This window comes from Coloeus monedula (assembly GCF_965178545.1).
Source record: "Coloeus monedula genome assembly, chromosome: Z".
Taxonomy (NCBI): Eukaryota; Metazoa; Chordata; class Aves; order Passeriformes; family Corvidae; genus Coloeus; species Coloeus monedula.
The window spans coordinates 7,109,385-7,136,532 of NC_138822.1; the positions used below are offsets into that span (position 1 = coordinate 7,109,385).

At 37.8% G+C, this 27,148-nt stretch overlaps 1 protein-coding gene across 3 annotated transcripts; it reads left to right on the top strand.

Annotated features, from left to right (window-relative positions):
- Positions 1 to 5,017: 5,017 nt before the first annotated feature.
- CAAP1 (caspase activity and apoptosis inhibitor 1) lies at positions 5,018 to 18,885 on the top strand (the record flags this gene model as incomplete). Of its 3 annotated transcripts, XM_082300871.1 has the most annotated exons (7): positions 5,783 to 5,849; positions 5,987 to 6,064; positions 6,151 to 6,351; positions 7,848 to 7,932; positions 8,522 to 8,597; positions 12,831 to 12,904; positions 17,228 to 18,885. In XM_082300871.1, 7 exons carry the CDS (start codon positions 5,838 to 5,840, stop codon positions 17,569 to 17,571), a joined length of 870 nt encoding a protein of 289 aa, XP_082156997.1. In that variant the 3' UTR covers positions 17,572 to 18,885. The 3 variants fall into 3 exon arrangements, with proteins under 3 accessions (XP_082156995.1, XP_082156996.1, XP_082156997.1); XM_082300869.1 differs by lacking the exons at positions 5,783 to 5,849; positions 5,987 to 6,064 and adding an exon at positions 5,018 to 5,149; XM_082300870.1 differs by having other exon boundaries at positions 5,742 to 6,064.
- Positions 18,886 to 27,148: the final 8,263 nt, after the last annotated feature.

A 27,148-nucleotide genomic window follows, 5' to 3' on the forward strand; every position in this document is an offset into this window, starting at 1 on the left:
AAGGTAGGAAATGGCTGTTATTTAGTGACTGTCAACTCTGACACCCACCCCAATCACATTCTGTGTTTCAGCATGAGTCTGTTCTTGACTGTGGGTTTTTTCAGCAGAGAAGGGGCCCTGAGATCTCTTTATAGTGCATTTCACAAGCTTATTAGTTAATGTTTGTTAATATTAACCCTTGTCAGATAGCCTGGTAAGGAAATTTTTCATCAGCCTTCTCCACTTCCTTTTGAAACTTAGCTTTCATGACTCTTACCTCTTTTAACCCTAGGACTAGATGACTTTTTGAGGGGTAGAATCTCTACCTGCTGTATGGATGTTGTGCTTCACTCATAAATTTGTATCTTGCAGCTTGTAAAATGGCATGGACTTCTAGAAAAGCCTTTAACTGACTTTTTAATTTTTAAGGACAGGAATACCCCACCAGTATATAGCAGGTGTCTTACTCTATGTTGTAAAATCTAGATGATTAAGAAAAGGTCATTTTGAAGAGTGGGAGAGCAATCTAGATGCAGAGAAGAGATTGAGCAGCAGAATCTTGAAGAAGCTTCCTAAAGGTGGTCAGTGTACCCTGCCTGTTAGTGTCTAAGAGGCATTTGGACAATGCGCTTGACAAGAGGCTCTAACTTTTGGTCAGTCCAGAAGTGGTCAGGTCCTCTACAACTGAAATACTCTATTGTAAACTGCACAAATTTAAAGTCAAGTTTTATGAAGTAGCTTTAATTTCATAATTATGGTGACTGTGAAAAGGGAAAATAATACCTTGCAGCTTATTCCAGCAGATCTAAGATGTTCAGCTCAAAAGGGAAGTGTTATTTTCTATGACTGCAAGTGTTACAATTTGGTTTAGAATTAAGATGAACTGAAGAGGGTCAGTGTTTAAGTTATATTTTTCATTAGAGTAATAGAATGAAAAAAAGGAAAAAAAAGGGCAAACTTATGGCACATGAGCTCTACATCACATGATACCTGCCTATGATGTCTATGCCAGATGTGAAGGATTTTGTGACCAAGAGCTCTTAAATTTTGTTTTGCTTCAGCTACCTGAACTGAGTTATTACACTGCTTCCAGCAATCTTAGTCTCTCAGATTCTTAGCTGCACACTTGTACAGTTACACTTTTGATGGATTTCCAGATAAATACCCTCACAGTCCTGATCATGGTCTGAGTCACAGGTTTTCTGATTTGAATCATTGGATATGAGGCAGTCCAACAAATTATTCACGATTTACAGTGCTTAATAGATGAATCCCTTCCTGGGAAAGCATCTAAGAAGCTACCTTTAGGAAACATGTCTGTGAAATAATGTGCCTGTCTGTTGAATTTTGGTTGCCTACTATACAATTGTTCTTGAAGCTTCAGCTTTCTAATGTTGTGCTTTTCAACTGTGTTTGTACCTGTACTATTTTAAGAAATTTTACTTGTCTTAATATTTTGGCTTTATTATTGTGGGATTGCTCTGTTACAGATTATCTCTTTACGTGAAAATTGTTATGAATTTCCCAGACCAAAAATTAATGTTTATATTAAATAAACATACTCTGGCAACTCCCAAGAAATGTTATATTAAAAGATATTACAAAATTCACTTAAATTTGCGGAGAGATTATGAGGCATAGCAAAAAATCTTTCTGGGGACTGCAGCACCAAGCGTTAGGCAAGATAAAGCAGGCCAGGACTGTTTGGAAGGAAAGATACGTGCTGCCACAGGGTACTGTGATACCAACCCTTCCATGATCTAGCATCATTTGAGGGAACAGGGAGTGGGAAATTGTTTGCTACTGGTTTTGTTTTAAATGGCACTGTTTAAAACTCCATTGTGGTTCATAGAGTCAGCATGCCTGTATAAAAACACACAAATGCATGTAAGGGTACTGCACAATCTGCTGCTGGGATCACCAACAAGTAGAATGTCTTAGGGATGTCAGCAGGATGAAGTTCCTGTTGCAGTGAAAGAACATTAAATCTATGCTGAGGAAAAGTGCCAGTCATGAGGTCCACAGTGTACAGTCCTTTGAGACTAGAGGCCATTGAAAACAAGTATGTGCCTGGCACACAGCTGGGAGCTGGCTTGCTATCTACAGCAGTAAACTTTGAATAAGTTGATCTGTGTGTTAAGGGCTCCTGATTTCATTCATCAGTTGAAGTATGTTTGAGAGATTTCAAGAACTCATCAAAGAGAAGTTGTGTCTTCTGCTAAGAATTCAAAGTTTCCCAGTAGACACAATTCTTTTGGCATCTTTTTCTAAGATAGAAAGGAAGCTTTTAGAAAGAACAGCAAACAGCACACAGTAGCATTTCACGTTAAACCATTGTAGTTAGGCATGCCTTGGGTTTTATGAAGTGGAAAAACTTGGGATCTACTTAGACCAAAACTCAGGACACAGTATCAAGTGCCTTCCTAAGGAACTAAATGAGGAGTCAAAACTGACTTTAGGTCAGCACCAACTGCTGGACTTTCCGAGATAAAAGGAGACTACAGTAACATAAATCGGGATAATCTAGCATGAGGTTTCTGTAATATCTGTTATTATGATGCACCTTGCTCATATCAGGACCTAATTAAGTAGTGTTAATTACTTAGCCGTGTTCAGGCTACAGCCAGAAATAGACTCATTTCGGTCTGCAAGCCTACTTCATTAAAAGTACTGGACACTGAACTATACATTAATGAATCATTGGATGCAGTGACTTTTTTATAATGTAATACACTATAATAATCTATAGGAGGAGTCATACCATAGATCAGTACTACAGAGGCAACGCCAAATGCTTTAGGAAATGTTATAAACTGCTGGTTTCAATTGTGTGAAGTTTTTTGTTTAAAAATACTTAGTTAAGCTTCTTAGCTGAATGTGATTCGTTACTATATACTGTGATCACTTGCCTCTTCTTGTCTCTTTCTCCTTAAACTATCAACAAATCCAAAGCCTAGGAACAGTAGATGTTTTCCATCTTTTCAAAATGTGTACTGAATAGACTGTGAAATGAAATGTTTGGCAACAAGATGCCATATGCAACTGTTGACAGCCTGAAGAGTATCTGGGTGTTTTCAGATGTCCTGTTCTTCCAGTGGTTTTTTGATGCTTATTCACTGTAGAGATTGAGGTTTCAAATTTGGTGGGAAATTTTGTTTCTAGACTTTCCAGTTGCAAAGATGGATTTGCAATGTGGACCATACTGCTGTTGGTCTGTGCAAAATGCATTAGAAAAATAGTTTAAAGTATGAACTACCCCTTTTTGACAGCAGTATTTGATGCCTGTGATCACATAATTTCCAATACTGTTACAAATCTTTTCATCAAGTTAGCCTAGTTAGCTTCTGTATTCTGTGTGAGTAGATGCTGCATTCATTTAAAACACAATTTGCATGCCTAAGCATAAAGTGGTAAACTTTTAAGTTTCCTTATTACCCTTATATCCTTGCTCAAGGGATCCCATTTTCATCCCAAATTTAGACCCCTCCTCAATGTTTCCTAATTACATTACCTCTGCCACCTTCAGCATATGAGGCTGTTATTTGCTGCTGATAAATATGAAGATCTATTTCCACCCATCCTGGTAATCTTAACAACATAGACTAATCAGGATCAACTGAGATACTATCTGCCTCTGCAGGGACTCATGCTTGCTGAAAAAAGAACTGATGGTACTTAGTGAATTCTAACCCATTTGAAAACAGTGTCAGCCCATGCAGTATGTATGATCTTGATCTACCCACAGCACTTTTGATCACCACTAGCTTTGTACAACTTGCATTTAGCGGACCTCTACCTAAATGGGCCAGTAACTTCCATTTGAAGATCCAATAAAATATGGACAAGCTGGAAGGCAACATGTTTGAATCTGGGAAAGAAAGCAGACACAGAAGAACAGGCACACAGTTGGGTTAAATAAAGAAGAAAATTATTGCATATCTCTGCACAGAAAGGGAGATTTTTAATACAAATTCTCTCTGCATAATGATGGACATTTTTCTACCCTGGTCTTTATTTTCAGCTAACTATCCTCTTTAGGATAATTGACTGAGTTCCCTCTATAACTAATCTTGTTGGTGGCAGAAAGCTGATCAGTGTGTTTCTGAGTTGCACAGAGCAGTCGCCTGCCTTTAACAGGCTTCTCTGCCACAATTCCTAATTGCATCCCATGAAAAACCTACTGTCACGCTTCTCCAGTACTCATTAAGTATCATGGAAAAATTAAGTTATTGTTACTGTTGTGCCAAAGTTATTGGCAATGCCAAAGAGCTGCCAAGGCAGGAGTAAGCACCATTCTTGCTTACTTACATTCTTGCACCATTGAAACATGTTGAAAGCCAGGGAAAAAGGTCAGGATTAAAGAGTAGTTATGGAGGATAGAATCATAGAATCATCATAGGATCATCAAGGTTGGAAGAGAACTTAAAGATCTTCAAGTCCAAACATCCACCCAGCATTATCACTTTAACCACTGAACCATTAAACCACACAACCAGCACCAGATCCAGACACTTCCTGAACACCTCCAGGGATGGTAACTCCACCATCAGGGCAACCTGTTCCGATGCCTGACCAGCTTGATGGTGATTTTTTTTTTTGTAATATCTAATCTGAATCTCCCTGCCTCAGATTAAGGCCATTTCCTCTTGTCCTCTTACTGCAGGCACCGCAGAAGAGACTGACCCGCACCTCACAACACCCTCCTTTCAGGACTTGTAGAGAGTGATGGGGCCACCCCTGAGCCTCCTCTTCTGGAGACTATATAACCCCACCTCCCTCAGCCGCTCATCATAAAACGTGTTTTTTAGGCCCTAGATCACTGATATTTGTGTAAACGGGTGGCGTGCCCATGTGAGGCAGCAGTTTTGCTCCGGCCTCGCTAACCCCAAGGCATCCCCCCCGTACATTAAGCGGCCTCCTCCGACCACGAGAGCGGCCCCGTCGGAGGCCGCAGGGCGGGGCCGGCAGGGGGCGCTGCCCGCGTGTCCCGCCGGAAGCGGCGCGCGTGTGGCGGCGCGCGGTGTGCGCGCGTGTGGCCATGCCGGGCAGGAAGTCTTCCAAGGAGAAGAAGCGGCGCCGCTCGCGTTCCTGCTGCCCGGAGGGAGCCCCGGGGCTGGACGGCAGCGACAGGAAGCGGCGGAGCACCGAGTCCAGCCACGGTGCCCTGGAGGTAGCGCGGGCAGAGTTGCGGGGTCTGGGCGGTGCCGTGCCGCGTCTGCCTTCCCGGGGGGCGTCCCAATCCCGCGGCGTCCTGGCGGCAGAGGCCCGGCTGCTGTCCCTGCCCTGGCTGGCTGCGGGAAGGGCCGGCTTCAGTCACTCTGGTCGGAGTGTGGCTGCAGGGAGTGGCCGGGCGGGCAGCGCGGGGAGGGGCCGAGCCCCGGAGCGCCCCGCGCGCATCCCGGGGACACCGCTCTGTGTTTTCGGGATGTAAGAGATGCGGCGTACGAGCTCGGGTGGCCCCAGTCGTGGTTCTCATACTTGTGGCATTGTAAGTCTTCTCAAGGATGTGTTGGTGTGCAAAAAATGGTTGTGACATGCACGCCTAAGTGAATTTTGAGGCTGAAAGATGTTTCTGGCTGGTGGTGGTTTTGGTTGTTTTTGTTTGGTTTCGTTTCGTTTTGGTTTTGTTTCTTTGTTTGTTTTTTGGGTTTTTTTTTTTAATTAGTTTTTTTATTCTAGAGGTCATCCACTGATGTATGGAGGATGTATTTTCTAATACGAAGCCCATTTTAATTCGCCGAAGACTCTGCCACACCGGGAATTGTATGCCAATTTCCGTCTTAGCAGGGTCGCTGTAAATGATGACCTTTATGATTTAAGTGCACAGCAAATCAGATGGATTTCTTCTGCGTTAAAGCATGCTTTCATGCGTAAGCACCAGCTAAGTATTTGCAGATAATATTTCCCAATTAATATTTATGAGTATTTTTCACTTCTTGAAGCTTTAAAACTTTTTCCTAGCACAAGAATGTTTTCAGTAATAAAGAATGTAACCTCTCTAATGCAGTTACCTTGCAATATGAAACACTGGAACCTGAAAAGTCTACATTCAGATGTACCTTGCATTTATGAAGGGAAAATTATTGTAAGCATAAGTTACAATAACCCCTTACTGTGTGTAAGTTTCTGTTTTCGCTAATTCACTAGAAAATGTACCTTTGTTGGTTTTAGGAAACAAAATGCAATGTAGTCTCTGGAGAAAAAGTGGAAGAAGCTGAACAACCCAGTGATATTGAAGAAGGAGGATTAGATCTCACTGTGTCACTCAAACCTGTCAGTTTCTACATTGGGGACAAAAAAGAAATGCTTCAACAGTGTTTCTGTGTCATAGGGGAGAAGAAACTACAGAGGATGCTGCCTGATACTTTAAAGGTACCAAGTACATTTACCATTTATATACTTAGTATGATCTGAATGCTTGCATAACAAAGAATACTTATCTTTCAAGCTTAGTGCATTTACATTTTAAAAGCTGCCTGTGTATTTCTCAGCTAAAGAAGTTTCTACGAAGTCAAGTACCTTAAGTAGTATCATGTGTCTGGAAGTGAGACTTTTTCAAGATTTGCTATAGTTATTCCAGGTTACTCCTTTTGCTACTGCTGAGCCATTTCTCAACTTTAGGTTTATGTTTAGACTGTCTCTCTCTACTGGTTAGTTAAATGCAAAAGGATTTTCATGATTGTGAGGAGTAAATTCAGTAGTGTTGTTCACTAATTAATATGCTGATTTGTAAATAAAATACTGATTTCCGTTTGTGCCAACTGATTTTCTTTGTATGGTATTAAAGCAATGTCTGAGATAAAAAAATAAAGCCCATTCTTCACAAACAGCTTCTGCTGCTGTAACTCCTGTGAACTAAAGGTGGAGTTTTACTGGCTTAGAATATATGCCTTTTGAGTCTTATGACCAATAGGACTTAGTAAAAATAAAGAGGCAGGTGAAATGTCCGTGTAATGTTTGTTCGTAGTTGTAAATTTTTTGTCTTTCATTTTTATCTTAATGAGGTGTATTATTAATATAAGTGAGACAGAACTTCTTCATTTTAAACACATGGTAAATTGCACACAGGCTTATCCATTTCTCATCTCTGGCAGAAGAAAAAGAGGTTGAGAGGCTGGAAGGAATGACATTACTGAGTTTGTAGGGAAATTGCCTGATTATCTAGAACCAAACTTACAGCAGGACTGTGAGTGTTACAACCTGTTTAGCAGCTCTTAATTTTGGTACTTGTACGTGGTATCATAGCTCATTTGAAAATGTGAAATTATCACTCTATGTCACCGAGAGGTATGAGATGTGAAGGTAACTGGAATACCAATAAAATTTGTGGCAATGTATGGTATGTACCAAGCATGAGAAATCACAGTTTACATACTTTATTTTCTGTGCTGTGGTATGCAACTGTTGGTATGTTGTCATTAGCATTATTTTCTCCAGTTTGTGAACTTGGATTCAACAGTTGCCTCTGGTCTTTGCAAGCTTGGTTACATAACCCAGCTTCCCCCAGGTGATGGAGAATTAAGAATAACCAGGTCTGCAGTTGTTTGCTGTTCCATGCTTCACACATATGGTCTGGTATTCCTGATGCTCAGTGTTGAAGCTGCAGTAAAAACTCCAATCCATAGGTCAAGTAACTGATAGTGTGTATTGTTTAATTTTTCAGACAAAGCCCACACATATGCTATTTTTTGTAGTTGTCCAAATTGAAACACCTGGTTTTCTACAGCAGTTGCATCAATGCAGATCAGAATAGGGGATGTTTAATCCAAGTTAACTCTTCATTACAATTGGACTACTACTTACATTTGTAATTACTCTCTTTTCAGAAATTTTTAGTAGCTTGTGGTCTGTCTTATCTGTCTTCTTAGAACTGTTCCATGGAAGAAATCAAAAGACTTTGCATGGAGCAGTTGGAGCTGTTATCTGAAAAAAAACTGTTGAAGATACTTGAAGGTATGAATGAAACTTTTAGACTCCACTGTACACCAGAGAATACCTCAACCGGATTTACACTCTCTCTAGCTACTTAAATATACATGTATGTGTACAGACACACTCTACTAAGTATATATTAACGTGTACATAATCACTCAGTTCCACCAATGCACACAGTTCATATACTTTGATTAAGGATATGACATTCCAGCTTTTCATGGCCTTATTGCACTTGATATTTAAGGGATATTTAAACTTATTTGTAAACATATTGCTGTCTTCTCAATGAAGTGAAACTCTTCGAGTCTGAGAGCTCCAGAGTATCTTGCTGTTAATTCTGTACTTTATTTTTGGTACCCATAGTATTGTACTAAGAATAGCTAATCAGATTTTTTGTAAACCAATATAAATGTATGTGTAGCTAACAGAAGATTCACAAGTAAGTGTTTTGGTTTTGACTAAGTCTAATTTTAGAAGTTCTGTTTTAACTGGGAAAAACCCTCTTCTGCTGATTGCAATAGAGTTAATAATTAAGAGTAAACCTAATTACGTAGTATTAATTATATCACTTTCCTAAATTTTCATGTTTGAAACTGTGTATATCTAGGCAAGATTGGAGCTGATTCTGATACTGACGAGGAGGCAGATGGAGGAGACAAGACTGGAGGTGATTCAGTCAGTCAGTGAGTAAAAGACAAAACACTTAAACTTAATTTAAGAAGACTGAACAATTCAGAGATTTTTCATGAGAAATTATCAAATATATCATTGAGAGACCAAATTGCTATATCCTTAATTAATTATTCTAGTTGAATGATGATGAACTGTGACTACTAGCAAGCACTAAACTTTACAGACATGATGTCACTTAGTGACATTTAGTGTGTCTTGAGCACATAACTGGATTCATAATGACATACCACCCATCAGCTAAGCTGTGGTAATTAAACATTCACACTTGTGTCCTGCAACAGAAGTGGTGTGATTTAGGTTAAATGTCTTTGTGTGAGCTAAATCAGTAAACCCCTCCCACACAGCTTTGTGATTTGTTTAAGTATATTTTCAGTTCAGCTGAGATTTATCCCTTCTCTTTAATTTTTGTTCTGGCCTTTCATTCCTGCCTCAGCTGAAGCAGCACTGACACTCATCACCTGTTCAATGTACTCTGTAGAAGGGGTGCTACAGAATGTAGCATTTCAAGAACAGAGGCTTCTGGTTTCTTGCTCTTATCTTGGCATCTGTCAGTTTTGTAAAAGACAACACTTTTAAAACTTTTCTTAAAAGGCTTGTCTGTTTTTTAAAGACCATTTCTTTGTCAGGAGTTCACCCGTTTGATAGTTTCTATGGAAGTAATGAAGGGAAAAAGAAAGTTACACTAGTTATCAGGCACAATACATCAAATTTAGTGAGGCTAACTTGTTTCTAAGAGATTTATAAGCTTTTATGTTTTCAATACTGACCTGATTACAGCTGGTCCACAGGTTCAGGGCGCACTTAATAAAACTCTGAGGCAGTACAAAACAATGCACTAAAGATGGGCAGATTAACGTAACCTCCTAGCTACTGGTTTGGTTAGTTTATATAAACCTCCTAAATAAGAACAAATGGATGGGAAAGATAGTAACAGTAATCCAACTTTCACATTCTGGTCAGTATTTTTCTTTAGCAGACACCTAGTTTCTGATCCTGTCTTTAATCCCCACCACCTGTACTGCAGAGCTACTGTCTTCATCCTTAGCCATCTGCTCCTCTGCCAGTCCTCGTTTTCCTAACCTTTGCTGAGTTTTTACCTCACTTTACATGTTCTACTGGAGTTTGGTACCAAATCACCCTCAAACCCAGAGGTCTTTGAGAGCTGTACAAATTCCTGTAGCAAGCTGTATATAGAACCATATGTGTGAGCCCAGTTAAGCATTACACTGGTGTGGCGCATCCCAACGTGAAATGCATGCTCTACATAAAATAGGGTAAATTTAAATTTACAACATTTGTTGTCAACAAATTTTAACCGTAGTTATCTTCTTTCTGCTGAAAAGATCATACCATGGAAATGTTATTCTGTTTAGAAAAATAAATTAAAAGTGCTGAGTTTATTGTTTGGAAGACAGACTTTGAACTTAACTGTCATCTTGAGGGAGAAATCTTTAAAGGCTGACAAAAAGGAGAAACTCTAAATTACTGTTGTCACTTAGTAGCGTAGCATGAAAGAAGAGAGTATTAAATTTGTAAAATGCCCCTTAATTTTAGAATAGCTTATCTTTTGCTCCCATTGTTTGAAGACATGGCACTGTGTTACCCTTTCTTAAAGGTATACCACAGTACAGATAATTAGGGAAAAAAATGTTTTTCACTAGCAAATGAAACAAGGCTAACAAAAGGCAGACTGAACTGTGAACTTAAAACGCATCTGTTGGGCCAGTAGATGGTGCAAAATGCCTGCCTATGAAACAAAGTCATGAAGGTTCGCCAGCAACGCAGTCCAATCCAGTCAATTCTGAGAGTAAAACATTCTATAAAAGTACTTCTGCGTCCTAAAAATTCTTTTGTTGACAGTAGGTAGTTTCTAAAGGAATGTTGGCTTGCTGTAATTATTATTAAAGTCAAGGCATCCGGAGGAAACTTTGCAAGTTTCAATGTGTGATTTTTTTAAAGTTGGTAATTTCTTTTTACATGGCTGTTAAAATGGTTGTGGATAATTTCACAGTCAATATTTGAGCTGTGGGGGTCACTGAGTTTTCTCCCAAAGAGATGGTTACAATTCCTCATCAGACCTCAAGGTGATACTAGAGTTGTGAAATCTGTTGTCTGGATACTACTGATGCAAGATCAGGCTTTTTCAAGTAACACTTGGCTCTCCAGTGGAGAGATGACTAATCAGTTTAAAATGACAGAGCATATGTGTGAAGGAGCATGGGATATGGGCAGGGACAGCCTAAGCAGCTTCTACTCTTAGTGATGATCAGGGTATATCACAACCTAATTTTGGTAAAGAGTTAACTAACTAAATATAACAAATTGTTAGGAGTTGCTGGAAAAAAAACCCCAAAACAAAAACAACAGCAAAACAAACAAAAAAACCCCAAACCAGGTGGTTCCTTCTATATCTGCTGACCAGTAACTGGTCCAAAATCCACGTCTCTCTCCAGCTGCTGTCACACAAGCCCAAAAGGTTTGTATCCTTTCTGTAGTTGCTGTATAGACCTCCTTGCGCACATGGTCCTCTCTGATGGCAGGTGCAGGCCTGTGATTGTCCCCAGTAGCTGATGCTGTTAATCTCTGGGGTATCTAGTGCTCCATTATGGTCCCTCAATTTGCCTACTTGCAGAATGTGGTCTATTTTTGGAATTTGGCCTTTGATTTTACTGTCTATTTGATACATTAGTCCCAGACCTCTCATCCTGCTTGTTGTCTAGAGTAGCCTGAGGTTTGCTGGTGAATTACAAGTATTTGCTTACAGTTGCATGACACTGAAAATCCTGGAGGAAGTGTACATTTTTCATTCTGTCTGATTTCTGGCAGCACAGTCCTGCAGGTGCTTCTGACCTGTGGTCCCCTTTGCAGTTGCTGGCACACGTGTGAGCGTATTTAGATTATTGTCATCTCATTTGGAAAAAAAGTTAGTGTAGCCATGAGGTTCAATAAATAGGTACAACAGACTGGTCCAGGGCTTCACTAGCCAAGTGTATTGACCTGTTTATTCTCCTTAATTAATTATTGCATGATACTTTATGCATTTATGTTCCAATGGCTAAAAACAGTGGGAGAAAAAGGAGAGTCTGTTGATGTAGCCTTTGTCACTGCAGAAAAGGAAATAGAAATGAAAATAACTGCCTCTCAGACCACAATGTCTAGAAATGTTATGATGTTCCCCCTCCTGTTGAAACCATTGGATACATGTTAAAAAACAACTTGTAGAGCATGGGGAAAATAGATACATGTTCAATTTCAGGAAAACCCTAAAGACCATTACTGAAAAACAAGTTGTTAATCATTGTATTTACATCCATGATATCAGAATACTGCTTCCTTTTTATAGTGTTGTTAAGCTCCCATGGGCAGGAGAGCTGCATTGATTCCATATTACTACAGATGAAACCAATGCCGCACCAACATTCAGTTTAGAAATTTGGCAATTCTATTGTCAAAATGCTCATCAGATGAGGTAACTGAACTCTTCTTGTGATTCTGGATCCTTCCACCTGTGTCCTTCCTGTATGTTTTACCTTATTTTCACAGTTTGTGTAACTGGTATGTGTGAAGTATGTGAAGGACTTTAACGTTTCACAGAAGTGTCTCTTCCTTACCCTTGTGTAAAGAGTTGAAACACTTCAGGTCAATGGTAGAAATCTTTAAATAGGAGAAATAGAGAAAGGCAAGTACTGAATACATTGTAATAGCTGAGTTGTAAACAGTTTCAGTTTAAAAAGTATCCCTTTGTGAAACAAAATGATTGTGGTTTAGGAGAGGGTGGTGATGGGCTGGTGATAATTTCATGAAAATACCTTTTTACTTTCAAAATAAGACAATAAATAGTATTTGAGTACAGCAGAAACTACTGTTTTCTGAAAGCATTTAATTATGTGACAATTTGTTTTGAGTTTTACAGAAAAACTCCTAATATGAGGAGCCTCTTCTTTTATAACTACTCGGCTGTGGTTCCTCAGTTATAACTGTTGAGGATTGTTACTCTAAAAGGCAAGGATGCAGTGGAAATAATTGCTTTGTCCTTGTGTATCACAAGGCAAAACAAGAAAAGTTCATTTTCAAGTGCTCAGATTAGCTCTCTGTGTATTCCTTCTGTCTTTATTTTACTGTAGCTGTCTTATTGGCCTACCACCTCATAATTTTTTAGTTTCTTAAAAATGTTCTGTTAAATTGTAAATTATGGCGATTAAAATGTTCTTAATTGTTTCCAGACAGGACAACAGTATAGACTCAACTTCTTCTCTGAGAGAAGACAACAAGCTGGAAGGTCAGGAATCAAAACAAGGTATGTAGTAGAGAAAGCTGAAATTTTGTGTTCTTGATGTTGGCCAGTGACTAATTCCAGGTAGCTGACAGCTCTCTTGTGAACAGTAGCTGCAGTCATAGAGGAGCATCCTCTTAGAAATCAGCTTGCATAGGGTTGCAACATCTCCCGCAGGTACAGTTCCAGAAAAGGTGATGGGGACATTGAAGAAGACATTCTAGAAACTTTGGCTTCTTAGTTCTATAGGAATGGAGGGTTTTTTGCAGCTAGAAGCAAACTGCAGCTCTTCAGAGTTTCCTAGTTTAGCTTCTGGAACATGACTGAAGTCCTTTCAGAGCTCATGTGGCTCCTCGTATCTAGTTTTTCAGCTGAAGAGGAACTTCATTTAAGTTTTTTGATATGCAGGTGATTGCTAATACTGCTGTTACTGTTGATTGAAATGAGCGTCAGGTTTATTTTACACTGAGATGATCATACGAGTCTACAGTAGTCTGTTTTTGCATTCACAGAAATCCATAATAATAACTTTTCCAAAGGACTGCTTGTAATTTGGTAATTTATTTCAGTCTTGGTATATGATAACTTGCTTTGTTTGATTGTATAGAGCTGAGGTCCAATGAAATGGTGCTTGACACCCAGCACTTGTGTTAGCTGGCTTATTTTACTTGAAGTCAGTGCAAGTAGACGTCCACACTCAAATTTTTGAATCATTGAGAATGAACATTTTGTCTTGTGTACTTTCTCTTTTTAAATGCAAAAATTCAGCTTGTGAGACATTCAAGTACTACAGCGATTGGCAGAATAGAAAATGCAAAGGCAAATAAGTTATTGGTGTGCATTTGTTCTTTCCACACAAGAAAACAGTATTTTTAGCCCACAGTAGTATTTGTTTTATTCCAGTCATTAAATTAGCACATATAACAATTTCCAGTGTTAGTTTGTGCATGAAGCACTAGAACTGTAGGTGTTTCTGTCTCGGTCTGTTTATTTTCATTTTGGCTGGCTGTATGCAGAAACATCAGAAATAGCATTTCCGGTTAAAGAATGTTGCAAATTCTTCTAAGCTGCATTTCTCTTCTGCAAAGTTCTAACTTTATTTGCTTCTTGCAACTGCTATTTCACAATTCAGAATTTTGTCTTTGTCTCTTGGAATAACATTGTGAAACATGTTTGTTTTCTGAAGTAGTTAGTGAGAAGAGTTAAATGGAAAAGGAAGGAGTCATAACAGCATCAAAACTCTAAGGAGTGAGTTGCAATGACTATGAAGAATCTTTTAAATGTTGCTTGTTGTACTATATGGAGGAATTTTAGAGCCGACAGATCTCCTGCAGGTTTCTTCCACTTTTGTGTTATCAAAGGGAATTGATGGACTGTTGCAGGTGATTGCATTGTTTTTTATGACTTAATCAACCAGATTATCATGGTGGCTTTGGGCTATAACAGTGGCTCCACTCAAGATGTTAGCTTTAAAGAACTTTTGAGAATCTCATATAAATTAGAAATATAACTCCAGTCATTCTCCTGCACTGCAGCCTGAGGAGCTGTGGGAAAAAGAAGTGAGAATGAGAGGATAAGCAGAAGTGGATAAAATAAAATTTTTAAATGTAATTAAGTGTGCTAAAATGAATTTTTCAACTGTAGATGAAGGAAAAAGTAAAAGTTACCAAAATGAAAAAGATAATGTGAAATGCCAGCCATGATCCTTATTACTGTGTAAAAACAAAGGTGCAAAAGAGGGAAATAAAGCCTGTTAGCTCATTAAACATCTGTAGGCCAAAACCCTTGTATGAACACTGAATTACACAGTCTCGGAGGTTTCAAGTTCTAAATAGAACCCAAGGTTGTTCTGCCCAGCTTCTCATCCATACAAGTCTGGGATAGATGTGAGTGACTTAATATTTTGTTTCTTCTTAATGTGACCAATTAATTTCAAAAAGAATCCTATGGTGGGCTGACCCCAGCCAGCAGTAGGCACATGCCAACACCCCAGTTACTTGTCCCCCAGTGGGGTAGAGGTGACAATCAGCAAAACAAATGAGAATAACTTACGAGTCAACATAAAGACTCTTCAGTAAGTGAAGCAAGAGCTGTGCACTGAAACAAAGCAAAATTAGAGACAATCTCCCATCGGCAGCCAGATTTTTAGCCATTCCCTGGAAAGCAGAAACTCAGCATGCATGACAGGTACTTGGGAAGACAAATGCCAGTGTTATATGGTGGAGCATATCCCTTAGGTCAGTTTGCCTCAGCTGTTCTGGTTGTCTGGCCCTCTCAGCCTCTTGCAGACCTGCAGTTTACTCTCTAGGAAGTCAGAGTGAGAAACAGAGAAAGCCCTGAGGCTGTGCAAGCACTCTTCAGCAGCAGCCAAACTGCTGTGTTATCAACACCATTTCAGAAACAAATACAAAAGCAGCATCATGCAGTCTGCTGTGAAGAAGATTAACTCCGTCCCAGCCAGACTCAGTACAGGTCAGTTTAACTTCGGCAGTGAATTAGGATGAGCAGGCTCAGATATGAAGTTTCAGTCTTTGAACTCTGATCCACTGATGCACCTGATTTTTTGATCCATGGAAACGCTGCTTGGTTGACCAGCATGTTAGGTAAATACTGACTGATACTATGAAGTAAGACAGAAAAGTTACCATTTCTTAATCCTGTTGTTTCCCATTATGATCTTTCCCACCCATTGTGGTGTGCAAGGTAAAGTTAAAAAGAGTGTTCAAAGTTGACTAAATGGTGTGGGAAATAGGGAAAACTGCATCTGAAACTGAAATATTAATCTTGAAGTTACTGTCACAGTAGGAACAGGGCAAGACTACTTAGGATCAAAGAAGACCCTTGTATGTTCATCTCATGAGTAGTTTTTATACACGCTGCTGTGAGGATGATTTTCTTTAGCTTTGTTTGTATTTTAGGTTTTTAGATTTTATTATTTTAAAATTGTGATTTGTCTTGCAAAAAAAGGTGAAAAGTTATCTGTAAACTCCTTTATATGTCTTAACATAACATTTTCATGAGCTGCATTTGCTTTCCTATTAGCTTTCTTTGGAATTTTTGAGGTGCCACATACCTTAGCTGTGTATGTTTCTAAACACGCTGTATTTACCAGCATTATGGCTGCTTTTTACAGTCAAGTAAACCAGTGTTAGGAGGTACTGGACTGATAACAGAGATCCTAAATCATTCTCAGGGTGAGTATGCAGAATTCTTAAATCTGAACTTAAATGCTGTGACAAATCATAGCCTGATATGGAGTGATTAGGAGTCAGTAACTGAATTATGTGTCTATAGTACAAAAAATTTTCAAAGCTGAATTCATAAACTCTAATGTTTTAAAGTGTTACTATTGTTTATAAAACCATTTTGAGATATTTTGATCCTCCTTTCCTGCCTTCCTTTGTTTTTTAAGTAGAAAAATTGCATTTATAGCTTTCTAAGTAGTGAGTATGCTACTCTTTTTTTTTTAAGGCTTGCTTTTCCTGTGCAAGTGGTAAAAATGGTGTTACCAAAAGCAATTATAAAGTCTTTATAATCAGTAACTTTACCATCACCTGAATATACATTACTCATTTTAAGCAGGAGCCAATCCTGCTCTAAGTTTCCACAGATACAAAAGCTGGTGAAATAGCAACAACTTCTGAGGCCAGTGTGTCAAAGCAAGTCTTGCTGTAGTCAAATTGAGAGAACAGTTAGGTTCTGATAGAGCTTTGCTTTTATTTTATTGCACTGCCTCCTCTTCTAATTACGTTTTTAAAAGTAAACTCCAACTTTCAGCCACCATTAAAAACCAAAGTCATAAATTCCTTCATGTTTTTACATCTGAGTTAAATACATCTGGAAGACTTGTGATGAATTCAGAGTAGTTGCACTATAAGTGGAGTTTCTATTAATTTTTAGTGTTATGCCTCGCTATAGTCCCACTCCTCTTAAAATAAATAACATAGTTGAGTGTAATTTTTGAAGTTGCATTCTGAAAATTAGGTTTACTTAAAAGATAAGCAAAAATCAGTTTTACACTGCAGAAGGTTTCTTTGATATAAAATCTTATGACATTTTAATTAGGAAAATAGATCATGTAACTTTGTAGGAGAGAATAAATTTTTCTGGTACCGCTGCTTTGCTATACTGCATGTTCTTTTAGATTGGCATAAAAATGCGTTAACACTTTTATAAATAGCTCAGTTTTAAAAGCTGGAGGAGAAAAAGAAGAAGAATTTGTTATCTTACAGATTTCTTTTCACTCTCTTAATTTGCAGAGTAATGCTTTAAGCAGAAGTGATTTTTTAAGTTGAGGTAAAAACAGTTGTGTTAGGCAACTCTATGATTGTTATGTTTGTGTTACAGGCAAGGGAGAAGATAGTGATGTCCTCAGCATAAATGCAGATGCATATGATAGTGACATAGAAGGCCCATGCAATGAAGAGGATGGCCCAGATGTGCAAGAGAGCACTGTCAGAAGTGGAGCTGGTCAGATAGATGACCTTCAGAAGGACATTGAGAAGAGCGTGAATGAGATACTGGGCTTGGCAGAGTCCAGCCCAAAGGAGCACAAAGCAGCAAGCTTAGCTGTTCCTCCATCAGAAGATGTTCAGCCATCAGCACAACAGCTGGAGCTTCTGGAGCTCGAGATGAGGGCCAGAGCTATTAAGGCTCTGATGAAAGCTGGTGATGTCAAAAAACAGCCCTAAGACCATTCAGATTTCATTTTCAGTATTTGTTTCGAAAAAGGTGGTGTCTGTTCTCTTCAGCGCTGCAGTATGTTTGGGCTGGATATGACATTCCTCATTCAGACTGTGTTGTGTTTCCTGACCTATGGTTCTGTGGTTTTGTTGCCTTTAGTGTGCTGCTTCCATGACATGCACAAACAGAGGTTGGTTCTTCCCTGAGATGAGGTGTCCTTGTGCTGGTTCACCTCCTCAAAGAGTCACACCATGTATAGAGTTGTGCCAGGAACCTGGTGCCTCCCAGAAGGGTTGTTGTAGAAACTTAGAATCATAGAATGATTAGGGTTGCTTAATTCTTCTTGGGGCCCGTCTCATCATAATGTAGGTATTCTAATTAAAATGTGATGGTATGTTTAAAAGCATACTCAGTTTTTTGGAATGGGAATTCCTAAAGGGAAGGTTTTTTACCTTTCAAATACACAGCTGAACGTGTTATTTTCAGAGTTATGAAAGTGCCTGAAAGAGCAGAGTTTTTTACACTATCACGTAGTTTTGTCACTCTTTTCCACTCTTATCTTTTGTATTATAACTGAAGAAAGCAGAGTTTCTTCCTAACTGTAAAGCCTTTCTTTTGAATATTTGACATAATTAGCAAATAAACATTTCAGAAGACCTTGAGCTTTTAACATTCAACTGATGTAGTCCTACTTTCATGTCCCCTGAAAGTAAGAAAATCCACCTAATGTCAGTATGTTTTTTTAGAAAAGGCATTTAATTTATTTATGAGGTTTTAAAATACAAATTCTGTTTTTATCCACTTCAAGGTATTCCTTTGTAAGTAAATTGAATTTTAGGATTAATTTTCATGCTATAGTATCTTACAACAATTATTTTAATTTTTTAGAATTAGTGCTGGTTTTATATCTGGCTGCTAATCAAAGCATATTAAAATACTTACGTGTTTGTTTACACATGCAGACACCAATTTTTTTCTCTAAAGGTATGAAGTTTACAACTGTAGTCTTTGTTAAGTAAAATGATGTGTAATGTATTTTATTCATGAATTTTCCTTGGTTGTTACTTAGCCAATTACATACTTTGCAACAGTAGGAGAGATAATTTCCCTATGCTATTTTGTAATACTACTGCAAACTTTATTCTGTTCAGATACTATGTTTTGAATTCTTTTAAGGTTTATAATTTTCTTTTTATTCTTCCATTTTATCCCTTTTCTTCCTTCTCTTTATTCCCTTTCAAACCCTTTTCTGTAGCAAGATTCTTGTCTATTTCTTACGTATGATTGATTTGCTCTAGAATCAACAGTATTGTAAAATGTTAGTGCAGTGTAAATTTGATAATAAACTAAAACCTTCATTAAATACAGCTGAGAAAATTACAGTGTGCATTCATTAGTGATATCAGTGACCTGGGTAAAGTGTACCTGATAGTAGTGTTATCCACAGCATCAACATTTTTTCTATTATTTTAGCAAATGTAGGATGTAAGTGGTGTAAGTTAGAATATATATACACACAATTCAAAAGGTAACATTACTGTCTCCAAATCTGTGTGTGTTGTCTTTGGTTAATTTCATTTAGCTGTTTGGTGAGCTTGCGTTCTGTTTGAGTCCAGAGAAACGAAAGAAGTAAACAGAGAAAGACAGCTGGCAAAACCTGGATGTGCAATCCTCTCTTTTCCAAAATCATAGGCTGGTGGAGCTGTGTTAGACTTCAAAGATACATTTTAGTGCTGCTACACTTAGATCCTTAAGGCACTAAATACCTCACCTTGCCTGCTGTGGAAGTGCAAAAACTCACTTGCAAGGGCATTTCCTGTGTCACCAGAAGAAGCCACATGTATGAAGTCCATTCAGTGATGTTGCAAAACAACACATTTGTAGTTGTTTGGTAACACAAAAATACTGCTGGAAGAAATTATAAACTAGAATGTAGTTACCTTCTACTGCCTACTTTCTGGAGGTGTGTAGCACTTATTTTCCTACTGGTTTCCCAGGTCACCCTTAAAAGTTCATTTTGTAGCATGTTGAACTGTTAAAGGTTATTATTTCAAGATCTGTATCAAGAAGTTGCAAATGCTAACTTTAGCATGTAGTGTGACAGAGATGAAACAGGTTTACTATGCATGTGACAGAGAAGATTTGTAATTACAGCCTAATTAAATTTGAAATTAAAAGGTGAGAAGGATTCCAAGAAAATTCAATTAAGCTGTTTACAAAAATAAAATAAAAAAAATTATATGAGGTACTTAATGTGATTGATTACACAAGTGCTAATTCATTTTTAGGATATTGTACTGTTGCTGCTTAGGTTAAAAGCAGATCAGGTAACTTACGTGTGTTCTTGCATTGATTTTTATCACTGAAGAGATAAAAAAATCCACTGTATTTAAAATATTTATTATACAGCTGTTTTGTTTTCCACTTTTAAATATGTCTGATTTTTCCTTGAAAAATAAATTTATTATTTCATTTGGAAGAAGAGGCAATTTGTATGTAAAATGTATTGAATAATTTATGAAACCTTTAGATAGTGTTACTGGGTTTTAATCAACCATTTTGTCAGGAAACCAAGGTTATACACTGGGTGTTGGTCAGCATGAAAAAGATCTTGATTATATTTCGGACTGCAACAAAAATATTTTCTAATGAATTTTGGCTGTTGTCATAGTGCACTGTGCTCTTTTGAGGAGGAGGAGAATTGATTGATTGTGTACTAGATAAATAAAGAGGTATAACTCCACAGAGAGCCAACAGTATTTATTTCTGTTTGGAGGCTTTGCTGTTATGGTGATTTCATAGAGAATAATAAAAAGACTTCAAGATGCCAGTTTTGAGAGGTGAATCACAAGCATTTCCTCAGAAAAGAATTAGTTCCATTTGTAACACTCTTTTCAATATAGTATTTGCTCTCAAAAATATTTTGCGTAAGAGACTTGGTGCCGTAACTTTTTTTTAAGCTATAAAATAATGTTCTTTGCTGTTTGAAAAGACTGTAATTATTAATTGTAGTAAATGAAGGTTTTGTTCACTGATAACTACAGGTTTTTCCTAAGTGTATTTGAAAAAATAGGGAGTCAGATAATCTGTGCAGGCAATGTGAGATGCTGCTGTTCTAACTGGGTACTGTTGAAATGCCACGTGAAACAGGAGCCGTTCAGCACTGCATTGTCAGTCCTGCCAAAGGAGTCAGCTAGATAGTACTTCCCTGCAACCTTGTCTGTATATAAAGGAGCACAGTTTCAAAAACAGCAGCCACTTTAGGGGCACCTTGCAGTGGGACAAAATGACCTTTCACCAGCTGATTCCATACAATGTCAGAGCTTTAAAGAGTGTAAATGGTTGCTTGGTTATTACTATGATTTTTTAAATATCAGTTTACAAAAGCAGTTATTGTAACAAGTTAACTTTTTTTCCTTCTGTGAGTAGAGCATGCCAGCCCTTTTCTAAAAACAGCAACTGAAGAAAGGCTTTATGTGCACGAGTGCATAGTAAATTATTGTATAGCATTTTACATGCCGATCTTAAAATTATAAGCACTGATTTAGCTTTAGGAGATCACTGACGCTGGTAAATATGCCCTTTTCACAGAAGATAATTGAAGATTAATTGTGAAATAAGCCCTTTAGTCAGGAAGGGAGATGAGGTGGTTAATTGATCCAGAAACATAAGAACAGCATAACTTTAGGAGCATAGGCACCAAATTAAAAACTGATTAAAAACTCCTGCAATTTAGTCCCAGTACTCTAAACCTTCATGTTTCTTGCTAAGTCAATCTGCAACACATGTAGAGAAGAAAAAAGGTTTGTTTACCTTATTTGTGGCCAAATATAGGTGTTAAAGTACTTGATTTTGTGGGGGAGGGGCTGAAATCTCATGTTTCAAGGGCCTTTTTTAGCATTAATATTGAAATATGTAAACGTAATACATAAAAGGTGGAGAAAAATCTACGGCTTGTAGGAAGGGTTAGCCACATATCACGTAAGCAACTTGACTCTGTAGTCAGGTAAGAAAAGATCCCGAAAACTTAAAACTAAATATTACATGTTTATTGCATTATACAGCACAATAATAATATGAAAAGAAACCCCAAAACCCAAAATAACCAGAGAATGGAACACGTTCATTCATTCATTCACTGCATCATATTTTTTTTTAAACAGTGTGAAAACTTTTGTCTATGGCATCTGTTGATTATTGTCAGTCTCAAAATTGAATTTTTGTCTTTTGTATCTGGTGCAAAGTTGTTCTAGATGAAAATATTACACCGTGAATTGTCTAATCTAAAGTCTTGCATCCCATCTTGTGTTTTTAGACTCCAGTCGATCTAACTGTTCTTAAGAATTCTCAGCTTTCCTTCACTGGAATACTGTGTGCAGTTCTGCATGCCTGTGTTGAAAGCATATCTACTGGGAGTGGAGCAGACTCAGATAAAGTCTCCTAATGTCACCAGAGGAGCACAGGACATGAGAAATGACTAGAAAAGTGTGTTCAGTCTAAATATGTTGATGCTAGCCTTAAAGGCAGGCAGAAACAGAGTACTGGGAATGACATTTAAGCTGAATATGAATGCTGGTGAGGAACTATGCATACATTTTGGTTAGGTTGCTTATTCCCAGGCCTGGTCTCCTCCCTGCTGTTGTGCAGCTAGTGTTTATGTGGATATGTAGAGAACCACATCAGGAAACTCATTCATGCAGGGAATCCTGCCCATCCGCTTCTAATCTGGGGCACCATTCCAATTGAATTTTCTATGTGGGCACAACAGAACGAGTAGTGAAAATCCAACTACTGAAAATGATGCTGGATTATACTACATAAGTGATACCCCTCATTCTTCCAGTCCTTAAGATATGAGGCATCAGAATTAAAATGATTTAATTCTATCTTTTTGAAAGCCTTCAATCGAAAATGTTAGCTGAACTGCTCCAAATGTATACTATTTTAGCTATTAAATCTTTATTAAACCTACATTCTTGATTATTGGCTGGTGTAGATTTTCTATGTGTATGGTTTTGACTTTTCTTTTTTGTTGTTGTTTGGTTAGAGGTTTTTTGTTGAAGTGAAGTCTGTGTAATTGTTACTGTGTGTAGTCTGGTGAAAATTAGTGCCTGATAATTGTGTATGAATTAAACTTTTGGATTACATCCACACTAGGGGGCTGTGTTGCTTCAACAATGTCTGTTTCAGAGAGTCATGTATTAAGAGCAGAGCCCAAACTGTATAAACAACTTGTAAGCAGTACTTCTCCCTACATAATACGGTGAACAGGAGCAGAATAGTAAAGGGGAATGACTTGCAATTTAGACAAACACAGGATAGGAGCAAAGACACTTTATTATCTGTGTACTTAGATATAAAGTTGAAAAGTTGAAGGATGAAGTGATGCTCTCATTTTCATGAGATGAGTGGAAAGGCTGGGACCTGGTTACTTCAGTTGTAGTGTAGCTCTTCAGACCCAGGATGCAATAACCCAGTTTGCTGGAACTGGGGACAGGAAGTCTGCTCGCCATCAAGATTTAGCAACTGTAGCATTTTTTTCTTCATAAAGGGGGATTTTCTATACAGAGCATATCCCAGTTACACTTCATATCCCAGTGCTTCTGCTTTAGTCCCCTGTTTCTTTGACTGCACCAGTTCCTGTATTACTACAGGATGTAAGACTGCTTTGCTACAAATACAGCGCTCCTTAAACTATCGTTTCAGGAAACTATTTGCTGTATATCCCAGGCAAAATTAAGATATGTTGCTTGATATCCTCTCCAACTTACTTTCCAGGCCTCATCAGGGCATTGACATAGAGGTATACTGGAACTCGAGAGGATGTAGTACTGGAAAATTAACTGAAGGCACTTTCTGCCTCTATAAAGGCAGGTAATACCTTTCTATCCTCAATTTCTACTAAACCTTTTAAATATTTAGTGGATCTAAACAATTCTATTAATATATTACCTTCTTTAAAAGGTGTAAATAAAGGGTATTTTAAAGAAATGGGTTTCTTATGGAATTTATCTTTGTACTGAAATGCTGAAGAGCTATTGATACTGCTCCAATGAAGTTAAAATAGGCAGCATTTACTACAGTAAGACCCTATTTAAGCAATATAAATTTCCTTTAAATTACTGAGCTTTACTCTTTTACATTGTTTGGATACCTCTGAAGAGCTAGAACCAAGATTAGGTAGTATTTAAATCATTCAAATATGTCTATTATTCAAATATTAGTCTATATTTAAAATATTAGCATTAGATCACGTAATACTGGAGTTTCTTCACTTGTTTCGCTAACTAATCTGCATATTCTTTTCAAAAATGCAAATGTTGTATCTGCTTTGCAGGAGAGCACATTGAGAAAATTTCTGTGTTTTCAGTGTTCATGGAGAGTGCATCCATACATGTCTTGGCAAAGTAAATTTCTCTCCTTTGGTGAAATAAACTGGTATAGGAATTGGGAGATGATGGTTTTACTAAATCTCTGGTTGGTGAATCTGGTTTCCTTAGCATGAATAATGAGGCTCTGCAGGCATCTGTGCCTGTTTCGCTGGGTGGGGTCCAGCCTGGTGAATCCTATTCCTTGCACTTTTTCTAATTTCTAATAAAAAATTTGTTGCCTAAGAACTGAGAATGAAGTTAACTGAGATTTTTATTGAATCATGAAAAGAATGGCATGTCAAAGATGTGAATGCCTGAAACACTTCTCAGTGTATTTTTTTTAAAAAAAATATTACTTCACTGCTACATAAATTAACACTAAAATTTGTATTGGAAAGCCAAACAAAAAAAAAGAGGTGAGAACCGGGAGCCCCAGAGCCCCTAATTATGCCCCCACTTGCTGCAAAGAAAGGTAGTGTTGCCAGTATTTTTCACTAAATACCAACTGTCCAAAAGGAATGAACTTACCCGAAGTGAAAACATGGTGAACTCACCAAAAGTGAAGGCCAGTGATGAATGGTAGCCCCTAAAAATGTTGGGATATATCACATGCTTATCACTGCAAACTGGAATCAGGGTCAGGAATCAATAGGCAGTGTTTGACACAGCTGACGTGTAACCCTAGTTAGAATTGTGATTCAGTCTATCCCTTTAATCTTCTAAAAGAGTTTTGGGTGGAGTAACTTTAATTTATTGTTACTTCAGCAATGGTACTTACTAAGCACATCTCCAAATGCCAATTTTTTCCTCAGACCAGTACGTTTTATATTATTTATTTTACCTATATTTCTATTATTAATAAGAAAGTCTTCCCATGTTAATTGCAACACTAAACAAAGAACAGAGAATCCTCTCATGAACAAAAATTCCGTTATCTGCTCTCATTATGTCTTAAACAAAGAACATGTAGGAAACAAAGAGCAGGAGGAGGGGCGGTACTGAACTGATTATGGTTGGTTTTATACATCTGTGATTATATTGTGAAATGGCACATACATTTACTACTAACGTTCTAAATGACATACATGCACATATACAAAAATTAGGAATTTTCATTTCTTACTCCTTTGTATACAAATGGGAGAAAATATTTGCTCTTTGCAGCTGCTTGTATTTTTATTGGTAAAATGTTGCAATCAACACTTTGTTTTACTATTAATTTCTTCCTTTTGTCCTCTCTCTACTTTTATCTTTAGCTACTGGGTAAGATTAATAATCCCCATACTTTAGCTGCAGAAGTTTAATAAACAAAGCTTAATTATATCAAGAGAAGTACAATAAACCTAAAGGGTTCAGCCTTAGCACTGCAGATTCATGTCATTTTTTTCTTGTTTGTTGTGTGTTTTTAAAAATTGAGAAGGGGAGAAGGCTGGAAGAGAACTTCAGTTTCTTGTATTTAATTGAACTAACAGGATGTGCTGATAAGTAATAAATAACAGTGACACAGTGACTAAATAAATTGGTTTCCTCAAGCAGTGATTCATTCACTGTCTTTCACTGCCATCAGGTTAAGTGACAGATTTTTTTTGTCAGCCTAAAGGATAAATGTTCAATAGTGTAACAACCTTCTTCTAATTCCAACCACAGCAGCCTTTTAAATACATTGAATTAATATAAATAAAAATGCAGCAATTAAACAAAACTTGCGCTCCTCATTGACTTACAAATAAAATAATGCAGAATCAGTTATCAAGAAAGCATCTTGCAGCGATTCAGTGCACTTTTCTGGAAGAAATATTGCTGATGATAGGCAAGGTTCTTGTACTGTTGCAACAAAAAGATCATTGGTACTGAATCTGGACATCAGGACATTAGAAGGAATTCTGGACACCAGGAGGAATTTCTTCACAGAAACATTGAAATGGGCTGCTCAGGGAGGTGGTGGAGTCACTGTCCCTGGAAGTGATCATGAAATGATTGGGCCATGGTGTCTGGGTAACAAGGTGGTGATCACTCAAAAGTTGGACTACATGACCTCAGAGATCTTTTCCAACCAAAAGCTTTTCTGACCTTTCCACCACATAGTCCAACAGCAGTGTGATAAAGTAGCTTGGAGGGATGCTGCCAAATGGAAATTATGAGCTACTATAACTTGCACTTATAATTCAGACTGCATTTGTCAGTCACTGCATTCATTGTGCTTATACTCTGCAATTTTAAAAATTTGATTCCTTTCAAGTTTTTGATGCTGAAGAACCCAGCTGATCCCCAACCCATTTCATCAAAGATAACAGGGGTGGCTGGGAGCATACGCTTATAGAGGAGATGGCAGTTCAAGAGTTGTTCATATGCCAGGCTCCTTGTTGCATGGCTCCTTCTTAGGAACCTTACCCTCACCATCTGCATGGCAAGGCACATGACTGACACTGTACTCCATGCCATGCAGCACTTAGGAAACAGAAAATGTTAGTGAAAAGGAGGGACTTAAAACGTAGTAGACTTTTTAGATACAATTAATCTTGCCGCTTGGCTGCTTAAGTGTTATGAAAGAGAGTTCCAAATTCCAGAAGGCATCCTCAAACTTTTTTGCACAAGAAACCATGCCTACTGTAATTTTTTTTAAGCAGTTCTGCGTTTTCCTTCGTCAAAGCTCTTCACTCACCACACCAACACCCTAACTAAAGCAGCACCCAACAATGGCTGTAATACAAAGAGAAATGTTTGCTAGTTATTTTCTATGTCCTTTAAAGAGGAATGAATCTGATCACATTGAAAACTCTTTATAATATATTCCTAATGTCACTATGGTATTAGGACAGGTGCTGACTGTAGCTTCTGCTTTTAGCTCAGCACCAGACCTGCAAACAATATTGAAATTACTCATTATTTATGGCATTTCTCTCAAACACCTGTGTTTTATGCCTACAAGTATTCTTACTGCATTTTCAGCTAATTATTGCTCTTTTCTGTTGTGTTTGTACTTAGAAATAAATATTAACCATGTACAGGCAGTTATTTGTGTCTGACATTTATCTAACCTTCTGATTTGCCTTTCCATCCAGTTGTTATGGAACTGTAGGGCACAGTTCTGCCCTACACAGCATTGTTTCAAGTCCAGAAGACAATAAAGGACTGCTCTGAATGTGCATCAGCGTTGGTCATGCTGTTATTATGCCCTGACAACAACTCTTAATGGTACTGGCCAGTAGCAATA